Here is a 16,456-nt window from a genome sequence, read left to right as displayed (position 1 = left end):
TTGTTTTTAGGTTTATTTTTTTTCCCTTATGCATGTCTGAATGCTTTTTAAAATCCATTTAAAATTTTGGCTTGTATACCATTCTGTTACAAGCTGCTAAGGAGGAATTACTCATCTTGATTTCTTTCCCGTGCTGCCCTTATGCACAGGATAAAATCAGTGTGTTATCTTTGTAGAGGTTTTGAGCACTTGACATTAGCTGCACTGAAAAATAGATCTTTGAATGAGATACTAAATTATAGAAGCCACACTTGGTGACACTTTGACTAATATCTATTATTAAAGATGTAACCATCTTTAACCATTACACTTTATTATTAGTCATAGATTTGGCTTTATTGAAGTTCTAAAAGGATAGCATGCAAGCATTCTTCTCACATATCCAACATTTGTGGATAGAATGTTCTTAAATGTATGGGAATATGGGAATATTTACTGTATTTGACAGTAAATACTGTGCCAATGAACTACACAACATGCAAATCCTTTTTTTTTTTTTTTTTTGAGTTCCTTTTATGAGATGTGCCACAATATAATTAGGATGATATAGAGCACAATTGCATTCACACTCACTAAAATTGTTTTCCCAAGTGGAATCAAAACTATTTTAAGTGTTATCTTTACAGTGCACATAAACATGCCTCTCCTGCTAGCAGAGCTCTCCCATCATTGCTGGGAGCGGTGCCTGCTGCTGCAGCCTGACTGCAGCGTGCTGATGTTCCCCGCTTGCTTGCAAAGGCAGAGGTGTGCTGCACCTCACTGAGCATCCAGAGGGAGCCTCTGACATTGTATGAGTCCGTGTGTGCACTTCTCCAAGTTTTTAGCAGCTTGGTAGTTACTGAATAGACACCAAGGGACATATTTTGAGACCGGGCTTTAACCTCTGTCTATAAAAAGCACATTTACTTCTACTGAAAGACACGTTTATGTGCAAGTTGGGTAATTAAGAATTTAATCACCCTTTCTGAAGTGAAAATAGTGTTTTCTGCACAGAAACAGAAGCGAAGTCTTAGAGGCTTTATTCCAGAGAATTATTTGTAACCTCCATACAGAGTCTGAAATGACTTGTTTGTCTTAAAAATAACCGCATGGAAAATCCTTTAAAAATACGTTTTGCCAAGTGTCTGGAAGAAAAGGAGCCAAGCCAGAGTAGATCACTGACCTGCAGAAATGACCTCGCTTTATCCACTAGTGCATACAGAACTGTCTAGCATTTGATGGGCATGTCTCAGCTAATCTGGTTTTTATTTCTGTGGAAATTATGTGCTGTTTTTAAGCTCTCAAAAACGTAATTGAATTATTTCAGTTGCTGGAAGCATCAGTGGTATCAACTCCCCATTTTCTGATCTTGCTGGTAAAAGACTTGTTTGGTTTTTGGGTGAATGGGAGTAATTCCAGAACTTGAACAATGGGCCGTGTCTCTGGGTACTTGTGAACAACTTAGTTTCCTGATAGCTCATTGCAGTGTTAATCATCTGGAAATATAGATGACACTGATTTGTGTTGAATCATTGTTCATTATTTCCAAACAATGGTATATGGGGCCTTGAAAGAGGTTGAAAGTTTTGCCTAAAAAGTGGCAGCGTTGTTTGGTTTGTAAGATTGCACGTAAAACTTAGTGACCTGATACTTGAAAAAGATCAGTCTAAATCATGTAACTTCATCATGGCTCAGGGTGCAGAAATATGTCCACTGGATAAAGACAGACATGCTAGGCTATGAACAGAAAGGTGCCAGGTTTCAATTATCCATCACCTTTCCTGCAGAGTTCCTGTGACCAGCTAAGACAATAGGATAAGCTTCATTTTCATCTAGAATATATTCCAGCCCTGGGATATATAATGTATTTTTTTTTGCACGTGTGCTGTTAAGAGTTTCCCTAGTCTCTAAATATGTCATTACATTCACCCAACTGGTGGTCCTATGCTTGGCTGCCCTTAAAGACAGTGACTCCTACATTTAAGGAAACCTTTATTCCTTTTTGTCAGCACAAAGATAATTTTGAAAGCCAGCTGAAAAAATGGAACGTGTACTGCTACGGAAGAAGTGTGCCCTGGAGGATTTTCCTATTGAAAAGAAAGGCTGCAAGAGTCAGTTGAGTTAGCTCTCAAGCTGATTTACGGTGTGGTGGATGACAGAATATAGCTCAGAATTATGCATATATCATTCATGTTTCATTCATTTTTTTCAAAACTGCTGTCTGTGACTTCAGAAGATGATGGATATTGCCATGTGCTTATATAACTCAGACTTCCGGGAAAATTAATTTAGAATCATGGTCTGACATTTCAGACCACTGTGTTATTACAAATGTTTGTTTTCTTTAATTTTGTTGGTGCTCACATGTAAGTCAGTACGCCAACATATATTGCTATTATTTGCCTTAATTAAGAGGGGTCTAAAATTTTGTGGATTTTCATGTTTCTGGGTTTTCAGTTCTTTTGTTTTAGTTTATAAACACTTCTATTGCATGAGAAAATCTACCAAAAGCATGGCATAGGCAAGGTGTGGAGGAGCAGGAAAATCAGTACTTCTTCCATGCTTGCTACTTCAACCAAATGCTGGGTTCCTTCGCATGAAACTTGAGCTCCTGGTAGTAGTGAATGAGACAGGCTAGATGAGCCAGCTTCCAGTCCTCTTTTTATGGATATATAGTACTTGTTTGCATTTGCTTGAAATAAAATCATGCTGGTATGATTCATTTGAAATATACAGATAAAGCGATTACTTACCATGATTCTGATTTTCCAGTGCTAACTGCCATGGATTCCTCTCAGGAAGATGTGCTCCTGAGCCTACTGTCCGAGGGCTGTAGCAAAGGCGACCTGAGGCTTCTGAAATCCACCCCCAGACATGGCACTGGCTCAGTTGTGTGTTTTTGCCCGGCTCCTCTGAGCAAGCTCAGGGCCTGGAGCTCTCCCTGGTGCTGTTGGTGGTGGCCTGGCTCCAGTGCTTGTGGGGTCACAGCTCTCCCCACAACAGCACCGCACATCGGCATCGGTGCCTCAGGATGGCAATCCTTAGTTGACCCTAAGTTCTTGGAGCTGTGCACTGCACATGTGTGTATTTCACTCTGTCCTTCTGTTAACTTTTGATCGTGTTGATTGATTTCAGCAAACTGGATAGAGTTACCCAGTGTAATTAAATATTGACACATTTGGGGATAGGAGAAAAAAAAATTAAGTGGCCTCACCGGTGTCCCACCTAAGGATGAAGGTTGCTGAATACACTCACACAGGAGGGAACCACAAAACAAAGAAAATTTGTAAACATCCCCATTGCAGAAAAAAAGCTCCAATTGACTAGAAGGAGATTTAACAAAAACCATATTTCTGTAGGAAAACAGGCTTTGCTACTGCTGAGTGTCACGGAACTTGGTTTTCTGAGTCTGAATCCAGTGAAGAATGGGACATGCACACTGACAGGAAACTTGGTTTCACTTGCTCATTATACTTTGTATTTTCCTTAGTTGGCAGCTCCCATTTGAAATTTTTGAAAAGAATGACTATTTTCAGACTTCTTTTTTCTTAATGTGACAAGGAAAGCTGTTCATCTGAAAAAATGGGGTTGGTTCTGCTGAACTGTGTTATTACTTGATTGTTTTCAGATAAATTCCATTCTCTGTCTGTGACATAATTAGTTTCCAAACTCATTGTGTAAAAACCTGTAAGTAAACCTTCTGATAATGGAAGATGTTCTGATTTGAACATCTTTCCATGAAAACTTCTGATTTGAAGGGCTAAGTTAGGTGTTCTCCCAGGCTGGAATCCTCATTAGGATACGCTTTATAGATGCATCTGATTTTTCATCTTTGAGATTAAATGCTATATTACACAAATTTATTCTCTTATAGACCAAATGGTAATGTTTGGTAGTGCTACATTCTGTATTTATTGTTTGAGGGAAATTACACATTTCCCTCAAATGTCTTGGAATTTTCATATCCGAAATGAAGTGTAATATATCTATCCTGAGAATAGCTTCCCAATAGCTTGTGTTTGGTTTGTTAGGAAACCCGAGGCTAGCAGTACCAGACAATTTTTTTGAACTCCATTATATTACATTATATACAATTTTCTGTCTCCTGATGGAAAGTCGTAACACCTAAAATAGAGCATTCATTAACTGATGCTTATAGGAAATAACGTTCTGTTCCTCTGCAAGATTGGCTGTCCTTGATAGTTTCTTTCCTAAAACAGCAGTGAAAGAATGAAAAATGGGTTTGCTGCTTCCTAAAACCATATTCAACTTTCCTTACTTTCTGAACACGTGTGGAAATATTATTGTAATTATTGTAATGCATTGATAAGTACAAATTCCTGGTTCCAGAGGGCAATTGTCAAAAAGTTAGTTTTCTAAATGGGAGATGGGATGGGGGGGAAAAAAAGAGGGACACTGTTGATAGCAAAAATATTCAAGGAGAAAGAAGAGAAACATTAAATACTGTACACGTAGAAGTCGGATTATCATCTGATTTAAGACAACCTGAGTCTGGTGAGCTCCAGTATCTGGGGCATCCAGACCCTTCCCTAGTTTAGACAGGAATGTTTTGACAGCTTTCCTGATTAGAGATAACACTGATGCTGTGCAAGTGCAGCTCCCTGCACTGCACCTGGGACAGGGATAGGCACTGACAGCTCATCAGGCACGAGCTTTTCCTCTGTGCTGCCTGCCTGTTCTACACAGGAGTGTGCCGAACACTGGTTTGGGCTGGAGCTTTGCTAGTCAGCCTGGTGGGTTGTGAGAGGCTGACTCCGCCAGTGCCAAATCCATGTTCTGAGTGCTTAGGGCAACAATCCTTGAGTTTCCTTACTGTACTTACATGGTCCTTGCTGTACTGCTGCTCCACGGGATTTACAATCTGTGAGTAAACTGTATCATGAAGTGAGAATAAAGTATTTCACATCTTTTAATAATCCAATTATATGTCGCAAGTACTTGACTATGAAAGGATAAAATCCTGCCACATTTACAAATCTGATATAATTTATGATGCTCTCAAGTGATACCCATCTGTATTTATCACTTAAGCTTAGGAGATGTTTTTGCAGCATAAAACATGTAAGTGCATTGGAAATCTTTGCATTTATAACAGTGATGTGCAAACAGAGCTGTTCTTATTCCATCCAGTCTGGGAAGGGCACAGCATCATCAGAAAATAATTGCTCTCATGCTCACAGTCTGGATCACTTCTCATTGTAAGGGCTGTAAATCAATGCTAGACACTAAAAAGCAAACAATTTATTCTGGAGGAAAAAATGGTTTTAAGTGGCTAAAGAATTTGTCCCTTCGGAATGGCATATTGAACAAATACCTGCTTTCTGTAGGACACTGACTGCTGGGTTCTGTGTTTCCAGGTTGTACGTGCCTCCAGGTGTTGTGTGTTCTGAAGAAAATAAAACACTAGAAATATTTTCTCCGGATAAACGTTTATGATATCCAGAGGGCAGATTCTATCTAAACAATACAGGCCTAGTTCATCTCTGCCCAAAATTTCTATGTGTAAATCAGTGAAGTATTCGTGTGAGCCAGGCACAGGCTGAGCTGGTAAGAGGAATAAGAAGCTGCATATTGGGAAAGCAGCAGTGGTGTGTCTTTGGCCGTATTCAGGCATGTTTATAGCTGAGAATAGCTAGAAAGCAGGCTTTTATGTTGAGATATTCTTGCTACCTGCAGAAACAATTTCTCAGTCATGTATCCCACTATATCACTTCAGTGGACAAATTTATTAGACTTTTAATGTTTTCTTGATTCCTATTTTGCTCATTGAAATTTAATGAAAAAATAAATACAAAAGCAAGTTACTGTTATATTAGTCATATACAGGGGTGCTTCCTTTCTGGAGGCTGAATATCGAAGGCTAGATCTGTCCCTCTGATTTACAGACAAAACAGTATCGCTGTGTGTAATTAGCAGGCTGAGTACTGCCAGGTTAGTCACACCATTTAACTTGTGTATATATTGGCTAGGTGAAGCATTTTATTGACATTTTCCAGACTTATTTCTGTCCTCTTTTCCTTTTTTTTTTTTTTTTATTAAATATATATATATATATATATATAAAAGTTAAAAATAAATAATAAATAAAAAAAATTGTAAAAGTTTTTATATTTTTTTATAAAAAAAAAAAAAAAAAAAGGTTTAACAACTATCAGAGCAGCTTCTGAGGACCAATGAAGAATAGCTTACTTTCTGATCTTAAAAATTACTGTAGGAGTTTTGAACATTCTGATGCAGAATGCAGAAATTTGGCAGTGAGTAATTCTGAAATGAAATTATTCCTCTTTCCATGCTTATGAAAAGCAATTCAGAACTGTGTGACATACAGATCCTTGGCATTCTTGGTGGAGTTTATTACACATTTGCTTTGATTTTCACAGTACTTTTGCCTCAAACAGAGCCCAAACCACATTGATAATACCATACAATTGAGGACTGTGGACATAAAAATGGGGTAAAATTAAGGTTCTAAGGGCAACCTATTTTAGGCATTTCTTAACTTTGAAGTGCCTGATTTTCCAGCTTATTTTGAAATAGTTTTTTTGTGGGGAACCTGATAGAAGGTCATTATGCTATGCACAAAGGGAAAATAATGAAGGAGACTAGCCAAGTGCAATAAGGCTGGTTTTCAAAGGCTTTGAAATATTATTGTTACTGGGCCTATAAATATTGTTTAAAAGCCTTTCAGAAGACAGTTTCCCCCTAGGGGTGCTGTACAAAGCAACAGTGTTCTCCGCTAGAATGTCCTTAATACAAGGCTTTTAGGTATTGTTACTGTCGTTAACGTCTTTATTCTAAAAATACTGAATAAAAACATTTCTGATGTGTCCTCTTCTTCCCCTCTGAGATGTTTTCTTGTCCTGGATCATGCCTAGCGCTGGATGTGGGTGACTGGAGCTGGCTGGCTGTACCATGCACAAGCAATAAGATAAAATCGTGCTAGACAATAAATGAACAGGCTTCATTATTTACTGACTGGCTTAGTTTGATAGGGAGATTTCTGTATTTTCTTTCAATTCCATCTGTATGTTCAGTGTCAGAGCTGTCCAAAATCTCCCTGTGGCTGCTCAAGACACCTTCCCATTCCCATATGCCTCTTTTTTCTCCAAACAAGTGTGCTAAGTACACTGCATTTCTCTGGGGAAGTTGTGTTCAAGCCACAGCCTGCTTTAAGCATCCTCCTTCGGAGAGGGATTTGGTTGCCTGGAAACTGCAGCTGGTCAAACTGGGGAATTTCAGTTCCAGAGGATTTTTTTTTTCTTTTGGGTTGAAACAAAGACTACAGAATTTCTTCCAAAATCACTGTTTAAAAAATGGTCGGTTGAGCCTTTCATTCTATTATAATCCAGAAGTTCAATTTTGAGTTTGTTAGAGGATAGGAAACATTTAAATTGAAAGTTATCTTGGTATTCTGCTCCAGAAAGGTTAAATTGGATCATCTCGAGTTCATCAGAACACTTTTGCAGCTTCTGTTTGGAAAACAAAGCTCTTGTAGGAACGTGTTTGCATGATAAGTTTTGGTTTTGACAAAAGATTGTTCTCAATTCAAAAATGTTAATTTGGAAATTTTTGCAGGGGGTGTACTTGTTTCTCTAAGTTTGAAGTTGGGGTTTCTCTTCACGACAGTGACTTTTTAGTCCCTACCCATTATGTATTCAGCTTAGGAGCACTGCTGTATTTCTTCCCTCTGTCTGTACGGCCTGGCTGGGTTACCCAGCTCGGCGTAGTGTCTGGGTGGGCTGTTGGTGAGCGGCTGTGCGTGAGCGTGTCTCCTTTCTGAACGGCTGGTCACGAGCATGCACAAGTGCAGCCCCTTTAGTCTGGGGTTACAGATGCTGTAGTTGTACACTTTTAATTCAACAGTCATTGGATCAAAGCAAGGAGCTGGATTAAAAAAAATAAAGTTGTGCTTTACTGAGCTCAAGGTGAAGCTGATGTAAGAGAGATTCTTTATATATATATATATATATATATATATATATATATATATATATATATATAATATTTTTTTTTTTCCTTGAGCTTCGTGATCTCCTTCTTTCCTACCTGCTTACAAGCTCGAGTAAAGAGGAAGTAGTGTGATGTTTGGCACTTCTTTGATATTCTGCTGGTACTGATATTAAATAATGCTGGAGAGTATAGATGGTAGTTTCTGTAAATATACAGAGTTTCTGTAAATTAACTGCTGGAGAACTTTCCATAAGATACAGGATGGTTCCTCTTCTTCCCTTTACTCAGTCAGGTAGTTTCATTCTAAATTGTCCCATTGGCGCATTTGTTTATAACAAGTTTTTTTTTTTTTTTTTTTTTTTTGTTTGTTTGTTTGTTTTGTTTTTTTTTGTTTTGTTTTGTTTTTTGTTGTTGTTGTTTTGTTTTTTTTTGTTTTTTTTTTTTTTTTTGTATTTCTATTATACCACTAAAAGGTTATCAATAAAATTTACCTTTCAGTCTCAAATGTCCATTATAACTTCTATCCATTATGATTCATTGCAAGTGCCAAGATATCAGGATAGGTCTAGTATCAATTTGATTTTATGAGATTGTCAAACTTTCATAAAATGGTATGATTGTGTTAGCTGATTGACAGCAGGAAACTCACATTTTGGAGACATAACTTTGCTGTTCTTTTCATTTTTAAGTTATCTTCATTTCACTTTGAGCATTTTAAAGTTAACTGGTTTGGCTGGGCGTATGTTAAGAGTAGAATGTGTAAATTAAAAAGTAGGCAGCTCGGAGCACAAGCATTACTGTAATGACTTCATTCAAAGCAGTCTTTTCAAAGGAAGTGCTGACCTACTTGCTTTTAATGGGGCTTCTTTAATCATACATAATTAAAAATTCTTCTTTTTTTTTTCTTATAGGAACTCACCACGTGAAAACTGTTGTGAATCAAAATGGTCACTACCTAGAAGTTACAAGAAGTTACGCAGCTACAAGAATAAATAGCAAGTAGATACTCCTTTTTTTCCTTAATAAATATTAATATTCTTGTAATCAGGGCTGTTTAATTGATGCACATGCATAGACTTCATTCTGAAAGGGTGCTAAGCAGCAGTCACTAGATTTTCATTCTAATGTCTAAACAAAAAAGAGGAAAAGAATCATTTGAATGAATTAACTGACAATGCACTACTTAGTAGTGTACAGTGTGTGTCTAGTCTGGAGAGTGCTAAATTGCAAGTTCTTTTAATGCTTACCCATTCATTTTAAAACAAATGTTGCTTTTAGAGTATTCCAGCTGAAATCTACCAAAATAAATGACTGTATTACAGATTTACACAAGTACAGGGGAGAGTAGATTCCAGCTACACCGTGATTATCATCTGAGGGCTCAGATATTAGGGTATGCTCTCTTCATGAGAAAGAAATACAAGTGTCTTTATGGCCATCAGTCTACTGGGTCAGCTTTAAATTGTAAATGAAAACTTACTTTTCACTGAATTGTTTCCATCTTGAAATTGAACATTTTGCCTTGTTTAATAAGCTTTAAATCTACTTGAAAAGGTTATGTTGCAATTAATTAAAATGCAAGTAAACAATGAACAGCAATCTAAATATGTCAGAAGGGTTTGCTGTATTTTTATTGTTATGGCATTTTGAAGTGAAGTAAAAGATTATTTGCAAAGTGGGCATTCAAATCAAAGTGAAGTAGGAAGATACAAAATGAAAACTAAGCAGTATGCAGCACTATTGGAACAACCTCTCTAAAGTCTCTGTTGCTTACTTCTGGTAAGATTAGTGGGATTTTTAATATAACTTCCTTCTTTAAAAATGTAACCTATTTACTGGTTACATATTAGTAAAATGTGGAGCCTCTCTTTGATATTTTTTTTTTTAACCCCATTAAAAAGATTTTTTATTTTCCTAAGTTTTACTATTTGTGAAAGTCAGCCCAAATGTGTTTGGTAATGTCTGGTTCATCTCCAAATTGCTTGATGAAAGGGACGATCTGAAAAAATCCAGTCCGATATTATACTCGTGTAAAAACTTGATAAAGAACCAGTAACAGATGTCAAAATATGTCAAGGCGAGTGCAGTGGGAGTATCACTTGGAACACTGTGAACTTCTGCCTGTGCTTTGGTATGTGAGCAATGAATAAACGAAAATATCGTAACCAAAAGCAGACCTGGAATCTCTGTTAATAACCTTACATTGGCCATTGGGAATACATAGTTGTTTTTCCTCAAATTTTTCCTGAAGATTCAAGAACTGTTTCCTGAGATACATACGTGATATTCTTTGTAAAATAAATCGAACAGCATAGATGTGTGTAAATATGTATATATTAAAGTAGCACGCTAGGTTCTCCAGAAGTGGAAATTAACGTCACCTTCAGTTAGGAATGTTTGCTTATTTACAGAAGAGAAGAAACTTGTGTTATGTTCAAGAGATGTAATTAAGGCTGAGGCACATTCTGTAGTATTTTAAAAGTAAAAAAGGTTTAGGCTGCCATGGTTGGATTTTTTTTATTTTTTATTTTTTTTTTGTGAATCATGCTGAGGAAGCAGATTTTTGCAATAGGTAGAGTGGGATATAAAAACCAATCTTCTCTGAGAGCAAGTCTGTTGTATTAATCAGGTTTTTCCTTAATCCTGCTTCCATGTTAGGAGGAATTCAGAGGCAAAACTGCTCGGATTTAGCAAAAGTAGGATTTCATCAACATCATGGATCTCACTTAAAATGTGACAACATATTTTTTTGTAACAGTGCTTTTTGTTCTTCTACCAGCTCTCCTGAATTCAGAAAGATGAATGAATGCTACTCCTGGTGTACTTGTCTTGAAGTGAGAAGGGAATCTGGCCGTGCTGTGCACTGGCATGGGCTTTATGCTAATCTCAGATAGGGCTGGGCTTTTAGAGCGACATCATGGCAGTAAGCACCTTGCCCCCTGTCCTGTGTCAGGTGCTTGATAGAGTAGTAAAAAATACTTTACCGATATGTACTTTATCACATGATGCTGTGACACCAGAACATCTGTCAAGGTGATCTGGACTGTAGAAGTTTTGGTATGAACTTTGGTATTATATTATGCATACATTTCATTAGAAATATTATATTTGAAATCAAAATCGAATTGCATCAATATATTAAACATTTAACTGTATGTCCATGATTACTTTTCACAGTACAGAATATGCTTTAATTGGTTTCAGTTAACTCATTTGTAATTTGGAAAACAAAAATGGGAGAAATTGCGTTGCAAAGTACAAAACACCTGTTCCAGAACTATAAGGATTCTCTGTCCCAAAATCTTGTTTTATAATTATGAGGAAAGTGAACTGAAAATCAAGAGATTTTTTTAGCAGCTACCTCTTAGCCTCAATGATGCTACTTAATTAGTATAAATTTTTACCACTGGATATATAACACTCATCTTTACTGAGAATGTTTTCATGTTTACTCCTTCCAACTCAGTGGTTGCCTTTACTGCTGTCAAATTATGGAGCCATTATCTATCTAAATAGATCTGAGTTCGCCCTGAAATCAATATAATGATGCCAATTTAGGCCAGCTAAGAGCCCTCTCATTCGTACTGCTTAGACACTGGCTGAATGCAGACACTGGTGCGTGTCTGGTGGAGGGCCACTGAATGATGAAGTGCCTGGAGCATCCTTCCTATGAGGAGAGGCTGAGCAAGCTGAGCCTGGAGAAGGGCAGGCTCAGGAGGGATACAAATAAATGTGCAGATACCTGAGGGCAGGGAGTGAAGAAGCTGGAGTCAGACCCTTCGCAGTGGTGCCCAGAGAGGGGACAAGAGGTGATGAGCACAAACTGAAATGTGAAATCCCATCTGAACATAAGAAAACACATTTTTACTGTGAGGGTAATGAAACACTGGAACGGTCTGCCCAGAGAGATGTTGAAGTCTCATCTGCAAAGCCACGCAAACCTGACTGCACCTGGTCCTGAGCAGCCTTCTCCAGCTGCCTCTGCTTGGTGCCATGCAGGGGTTGGACCAGCTCATCTTGGATGTCCCTTCCAGCCACAGCCATTCACTGACTCCTGACATATTTTTCCTTCCTTGCAATTTGGCTACAAGGAATGAGTTCTACTTTTCTACCTTAAAAATGTGTAGGAAAGTTAGCTATAGTCAGGAGACATGAAAGTGCTGAGGAATAAGATCGTATTCTGGCATGAGCTGCCACTGGTAGTATAACTCCAAGAGCTTCTATGTGAGTCAGTTTGAAAAATGGTCTAACAGCATTGCAGAGCTGATGCCATTTTAAAGGAAGCCCTCTCTGTTCATCTTATCTGATTTTCACAACTCTAGATATGAAAAAAAGAAAAAAGTTCTATATTATTTAGGAGATTAGTCACAGATTCAAATTATATTTCTGATGTGGATTCGTGTAGATTATCTGTCTCCATATAACTGATAATGTCTTCTAAGTAGTGGCATTAACTGAGTGATTTTGAGATGTTTCCTCAAACATCTGATAAGCAGTTCTCTCTCCAAGGAGCATTGTCTGTGTCTCATGCAACACATTCAGAAGAAAAATCACAGAACTTTATTATTCATTTGCCATAGACCATGCTAGAGCATTTTGAATTGAATCTGAGTGGAGCTGACCACTGCTAGCACACCGAGTGATCCCTGTTGGAAGATCCATAGTTAGCATGCCGATGTTAATAAACCACACATTTGCTGGTTCATCCTCGTGATGAAACAATGTGTAAAGGCAGTAAAGAGCAAGGACATCATCTTTGGGTATGTTGTGCTTAATTTCGTGGTTCTGCTAAGTTAAGGTATACACTAGTTTAGGTTCCAGCTGCTTTATTCTTTCTGTTACAGAGACACAAGAAAGTCTTGCTAGGACAGGAAGGATTTGTCATCATAGAAATTAATGTGCAGGTGCTTAGGATTATGAAGCACGTCAGTCAGGGCTGTTTAAAAATACTCATACATCTTTTTAGAAAATGTGATTTCAGTTCTCTGCCTTTAGATCAGCATGCACAAACCCCATCTCCTGAAACGTTAGTTAGTAAGGGCAATTCCACCCCAGGAAAGTGAATAATCAAACCCACTTTTCCTGCCTCACAGTTAGCAGTACTTTGATCCCTTCCTGACCAGGAACTTTCAGTCTGTTTCAAAGAGAAGAGTTCCACACATGCTTTCGAGGAAATTCTTGAAGCTGTCAAAATCTGAAGTTGGACAGCTAATTCTGAAATGCAAGTAATTTACCTAAATTATTTGGAAAATGTCAGATTTAAATTTTTAAAAATAGCTGTGAAATATATTAATTTTTGTTTCAATTACTTGGTTATTTGTCACTAAAAGTTCAACATAACATTTGATGTCATTTGAGATTATTTGACATGGCATATGGATGTTATATACATGAAAGTCAAAATATTGTCTTTGTTTCATTTTATTTTATTTTTAAACCACTACAAACTGCTACATTTTGCCTTATTTTCTTGGTCAAAGTTTCTCTTGTTTGTGTTATAATGGAACATCTTGACAGTTTGAATCAGAAAATATTAGACACCTTGTGAGTAAATTGGAGGAGCAGCTATTTTCAGTAGTCTAGAAATGTTATCACAGTCTAACACATGGGTGTTAAAAACAGCTGCTCCTCTAATTAGTTCAGAGTGTTTCATTTTTCTACATGACTTGAAATGATAAGTCATGCCATACTGTGCACTGTTACAATAGATACAACATGAATTAATATAAAATTTACTAAATACATTCTTAAACAAAAGCCTGTCTCCGAAGTTGGTCTTGAAACTTTGAAAACTGATTTTGAATCAGAAGCACTGAGTTTCAGTGACCTCACACAATGTCTTCACAGAATTCAGACAAGAAATTTTGAATGGGGATAAATCTCATTCTGTGTGCTGACTTTCGTGAAACTTAATGGCATCAGGGATGCTAATTAATGCTCAGTCTGGATTTTTGGAGCGTGGTATTCACATCTTACTTTTGCCTGTGTATGGGAACACAGACACTTGCACAGCAGTATTTTCTGTAATACGCAAAAAGTTTGTAACACCGTTGTTGAAATATTAATCGAATTTGGATTAGATTATGGGAAACCTTACTTTTTGTTCTTCTTAATAGTAAAAGATCAATTGCATTTAACCAGAAATGGAGCCAGCAGTGCCGGGGAGCTTTGTCTCAGATTCTTTTTTCCTTTTCCTCATGAAAGAAAGACTCATGTTTTGTGTGACTTCTCACTTCTATCTCTTTAAAGATGAGAGAGCTTCTATGTTAATCATCCGTTAATCATTGCTCCAGCAGGGCTGTGCCTGACCCGTGCTGGGAAGCTCAGGGCTGGGCACAGCTCTCCGGGGGTGGCCTTGTAGTGCTGAGGGGGGGGGGGAATTGCCCCTCCTGACACGTGAAAAAGTTGTGAATTACTGACAATACAGATAAGGGTAGCAAACAACTTAAACATGACTAAACAAGAGAAAACCACATTTTTATGTAGAATGCTTGCATTTTAATGCTTATGGATACATCTTAGTATTAAAATGTACATTCAGAAGTATATGTTTATGCACTTCTGAAAGGAAATGTTTACATGCAAAATTCAAACCTTGATTTCATCTGAGAGTTAAGAGCTGAGATTTTGGTTGTGAGTCATCTTTAGTCATAGCAGAGTCTGACATTTCTATTTGGAAAGGGCAAATACTGTACACTTAGGCGGAGGAGTTTGGCCAATTTAAATTTTTTATTGACTGATGTAATGTTTCAGAAGTGGAGGAGAGGAAGAAGTGAACATCCTCTGTTTACCTACTCCTTTATTTTTGTTTAATATCATGAAATCATGAAGTAATATACAATGCCATTCTGGTATGCTTTTTCTAGAATTAACTTCACTTGTAAAACATGCACTTTGTATTTCAATGGGCCACTTGTATACATATGCAATATCTTTCAGGATCATAAAAGTGTGGGTTAGAATTTAGCTGCTGCCAACGTGCGTGAAGTAGGAAAAATATTTGGTATGCTTTTCGCCATGAAAATGCCAGGGAGCCACACTATATTAGTTACACCGTACTTCAGAATATTTTTCAACAAGCTTTCTAATTTCAGATGTGCGTCTGTAAGCTGATGGTTCTTCTTAGGAAAACTCCCTTCAAGAGAAAAAGTAACTCAAGAAAATTTCAAGAAACAACTTGTTCTAAACCAGAATGAACTTCTTTCTCAATCAGACTGACATCTATGATAATCATCTTCTAAATCCAGAAGACAGGTTCTTTGTCTGCTAAATAATATCTTCTTTCTATCATAGAAGGTGACAACATGAAATCATTTTATTATAAAGGATTCTGTTATAAATTGATGCTCGCAAATCTCAGTGCTAGTTCAGCAACTTCCATCCTGATCTCTCTAGAATTTTTCAAACTTTACAGGTTTCTCTGTTACTTGGGGACGTGCTTACATGTATATATTCTTGATTCAGCTTGCAACCAATCTGAACTGGAAATAGAGAGTAAGCCCCAAATAAGAAGGGAACAGCACAGATTCGCCGCTGTGCTGCTCTGCTACCTGCTGAGGGGCTTCCATCCTCTCAGTGGGGCTGGCAGAGCACAGGAGGAGAGCTGGCAGCTTCCTCTGGCTCATGGGCATGTTTCCCTCCATTCAGCGAGTGAATGGGGAGCAGCAGTGTTTAAAATACTGTGGGAAAGGAGCTCAAGTGAGATTTCACTTTACAGTGTCTGTTCCCCAACTTTTACTTAAGTGCTGTCACCCATATTTATAGGCTAGCAACTTACCCAGAATATTTTCTACGTATTGGTTTGTAAAACTGTTTTCACAGCATTTTTCCTCAAAATACCTTTCAGGCTCTTGTATTCAGAGTAAATAACCAATTACACGTGAGTTCTGTGGTTTAAATAACTAGGGCAGTTATTTGTAAACCTTCCATACTGTTTGCCTAACGCCAGGCAGTGGACAGGTATGTAATGGGTTGTAGATTTTTGCTAATGAAAATAAATGTACCAGCGTGTTACCAGAATACCTTGTTTCTACCAGCCCTGGCATTTCTGCTTCGTTTGTTTGCTTGCCCGTGCTGTGAAATCAGGTTGCCAAGTTTTTGGAATGGGGACTAAGCTCCATCGTTTTTGACTAGTCCAATTTGACTGCAGCCTCTGAGTGTTATGCAGAAGTACAGGGCAGTTATAATAGATATGGGAAGTTTGATACTTGTCTTGTTCCTGAATATTTGAACATCTGGACATAAAGTTAGGGAACTGATTAGCTTGTCTCCGTTTCCATCAGAAATTGATGTCACAGCTGCAAACTTTCTCCTGTTATTTTTGTTATTTTTTTTAGATATCTCTATTTACATCAAACAAGTCAGTAAAAAAAAAAAAATCCTTTTAATTTTTTATGATACAGAAATAAGGCCAGGTGCGTAAGCAGAAATGTCTATTTGTTAGAATTTAGCAATAGATTTCATCATATTAGAATGAACACTGTAACACTTGCTCTTTCATTTATAA

The 16,456-nt window shown here is 37.5% G+C and overlaps 1 protein-coding gene across 15 annotated transcripts in view; it reads left to right on the top strand.

The window, feature by feature from the left end:
• Positions 1-16,456, top strand: part of LRRC7 (leucine rich repeat containing 7) — a 175,466-nt gene that overhangs the window by 46,227 nt on the left and 112,783 nt on the right. For all 15 annotated transcript variants that reach the window (XM_068689959.1, XM_068689947.1, XM_068689952.1 and 12 more), the window contains one exon: positions 8,862-8,949. In XM_068689959.1, coding sequence (XP_068546060.1) covers position 8,949 — 1 coding nt within the window. In that variant the 5' untranslated portion in view covers positions 8,862-8,948. The remainder of the gene's footprint in view (positions 1-8,861; positions 8,950-16,456) is intronic.

Source organism: Anas acuta, chromosome 8 (assembly GCF_963932015.1).
Source record: "Anas acuta chromosome 8, bAnaAcu1.1, whole genome shotgun sequence".
Taxonomy (NCBI): Eukaryota; Metazoa; Chordata; class Aves; order Anseriformes; family Anatidae; genus Anas; species Anas acuta.
The sequence above is the reverse complement of the archived record's forward strand: the minus strand, read 5'-3'. Positions and strand labels throughout refer to the sequence as shown.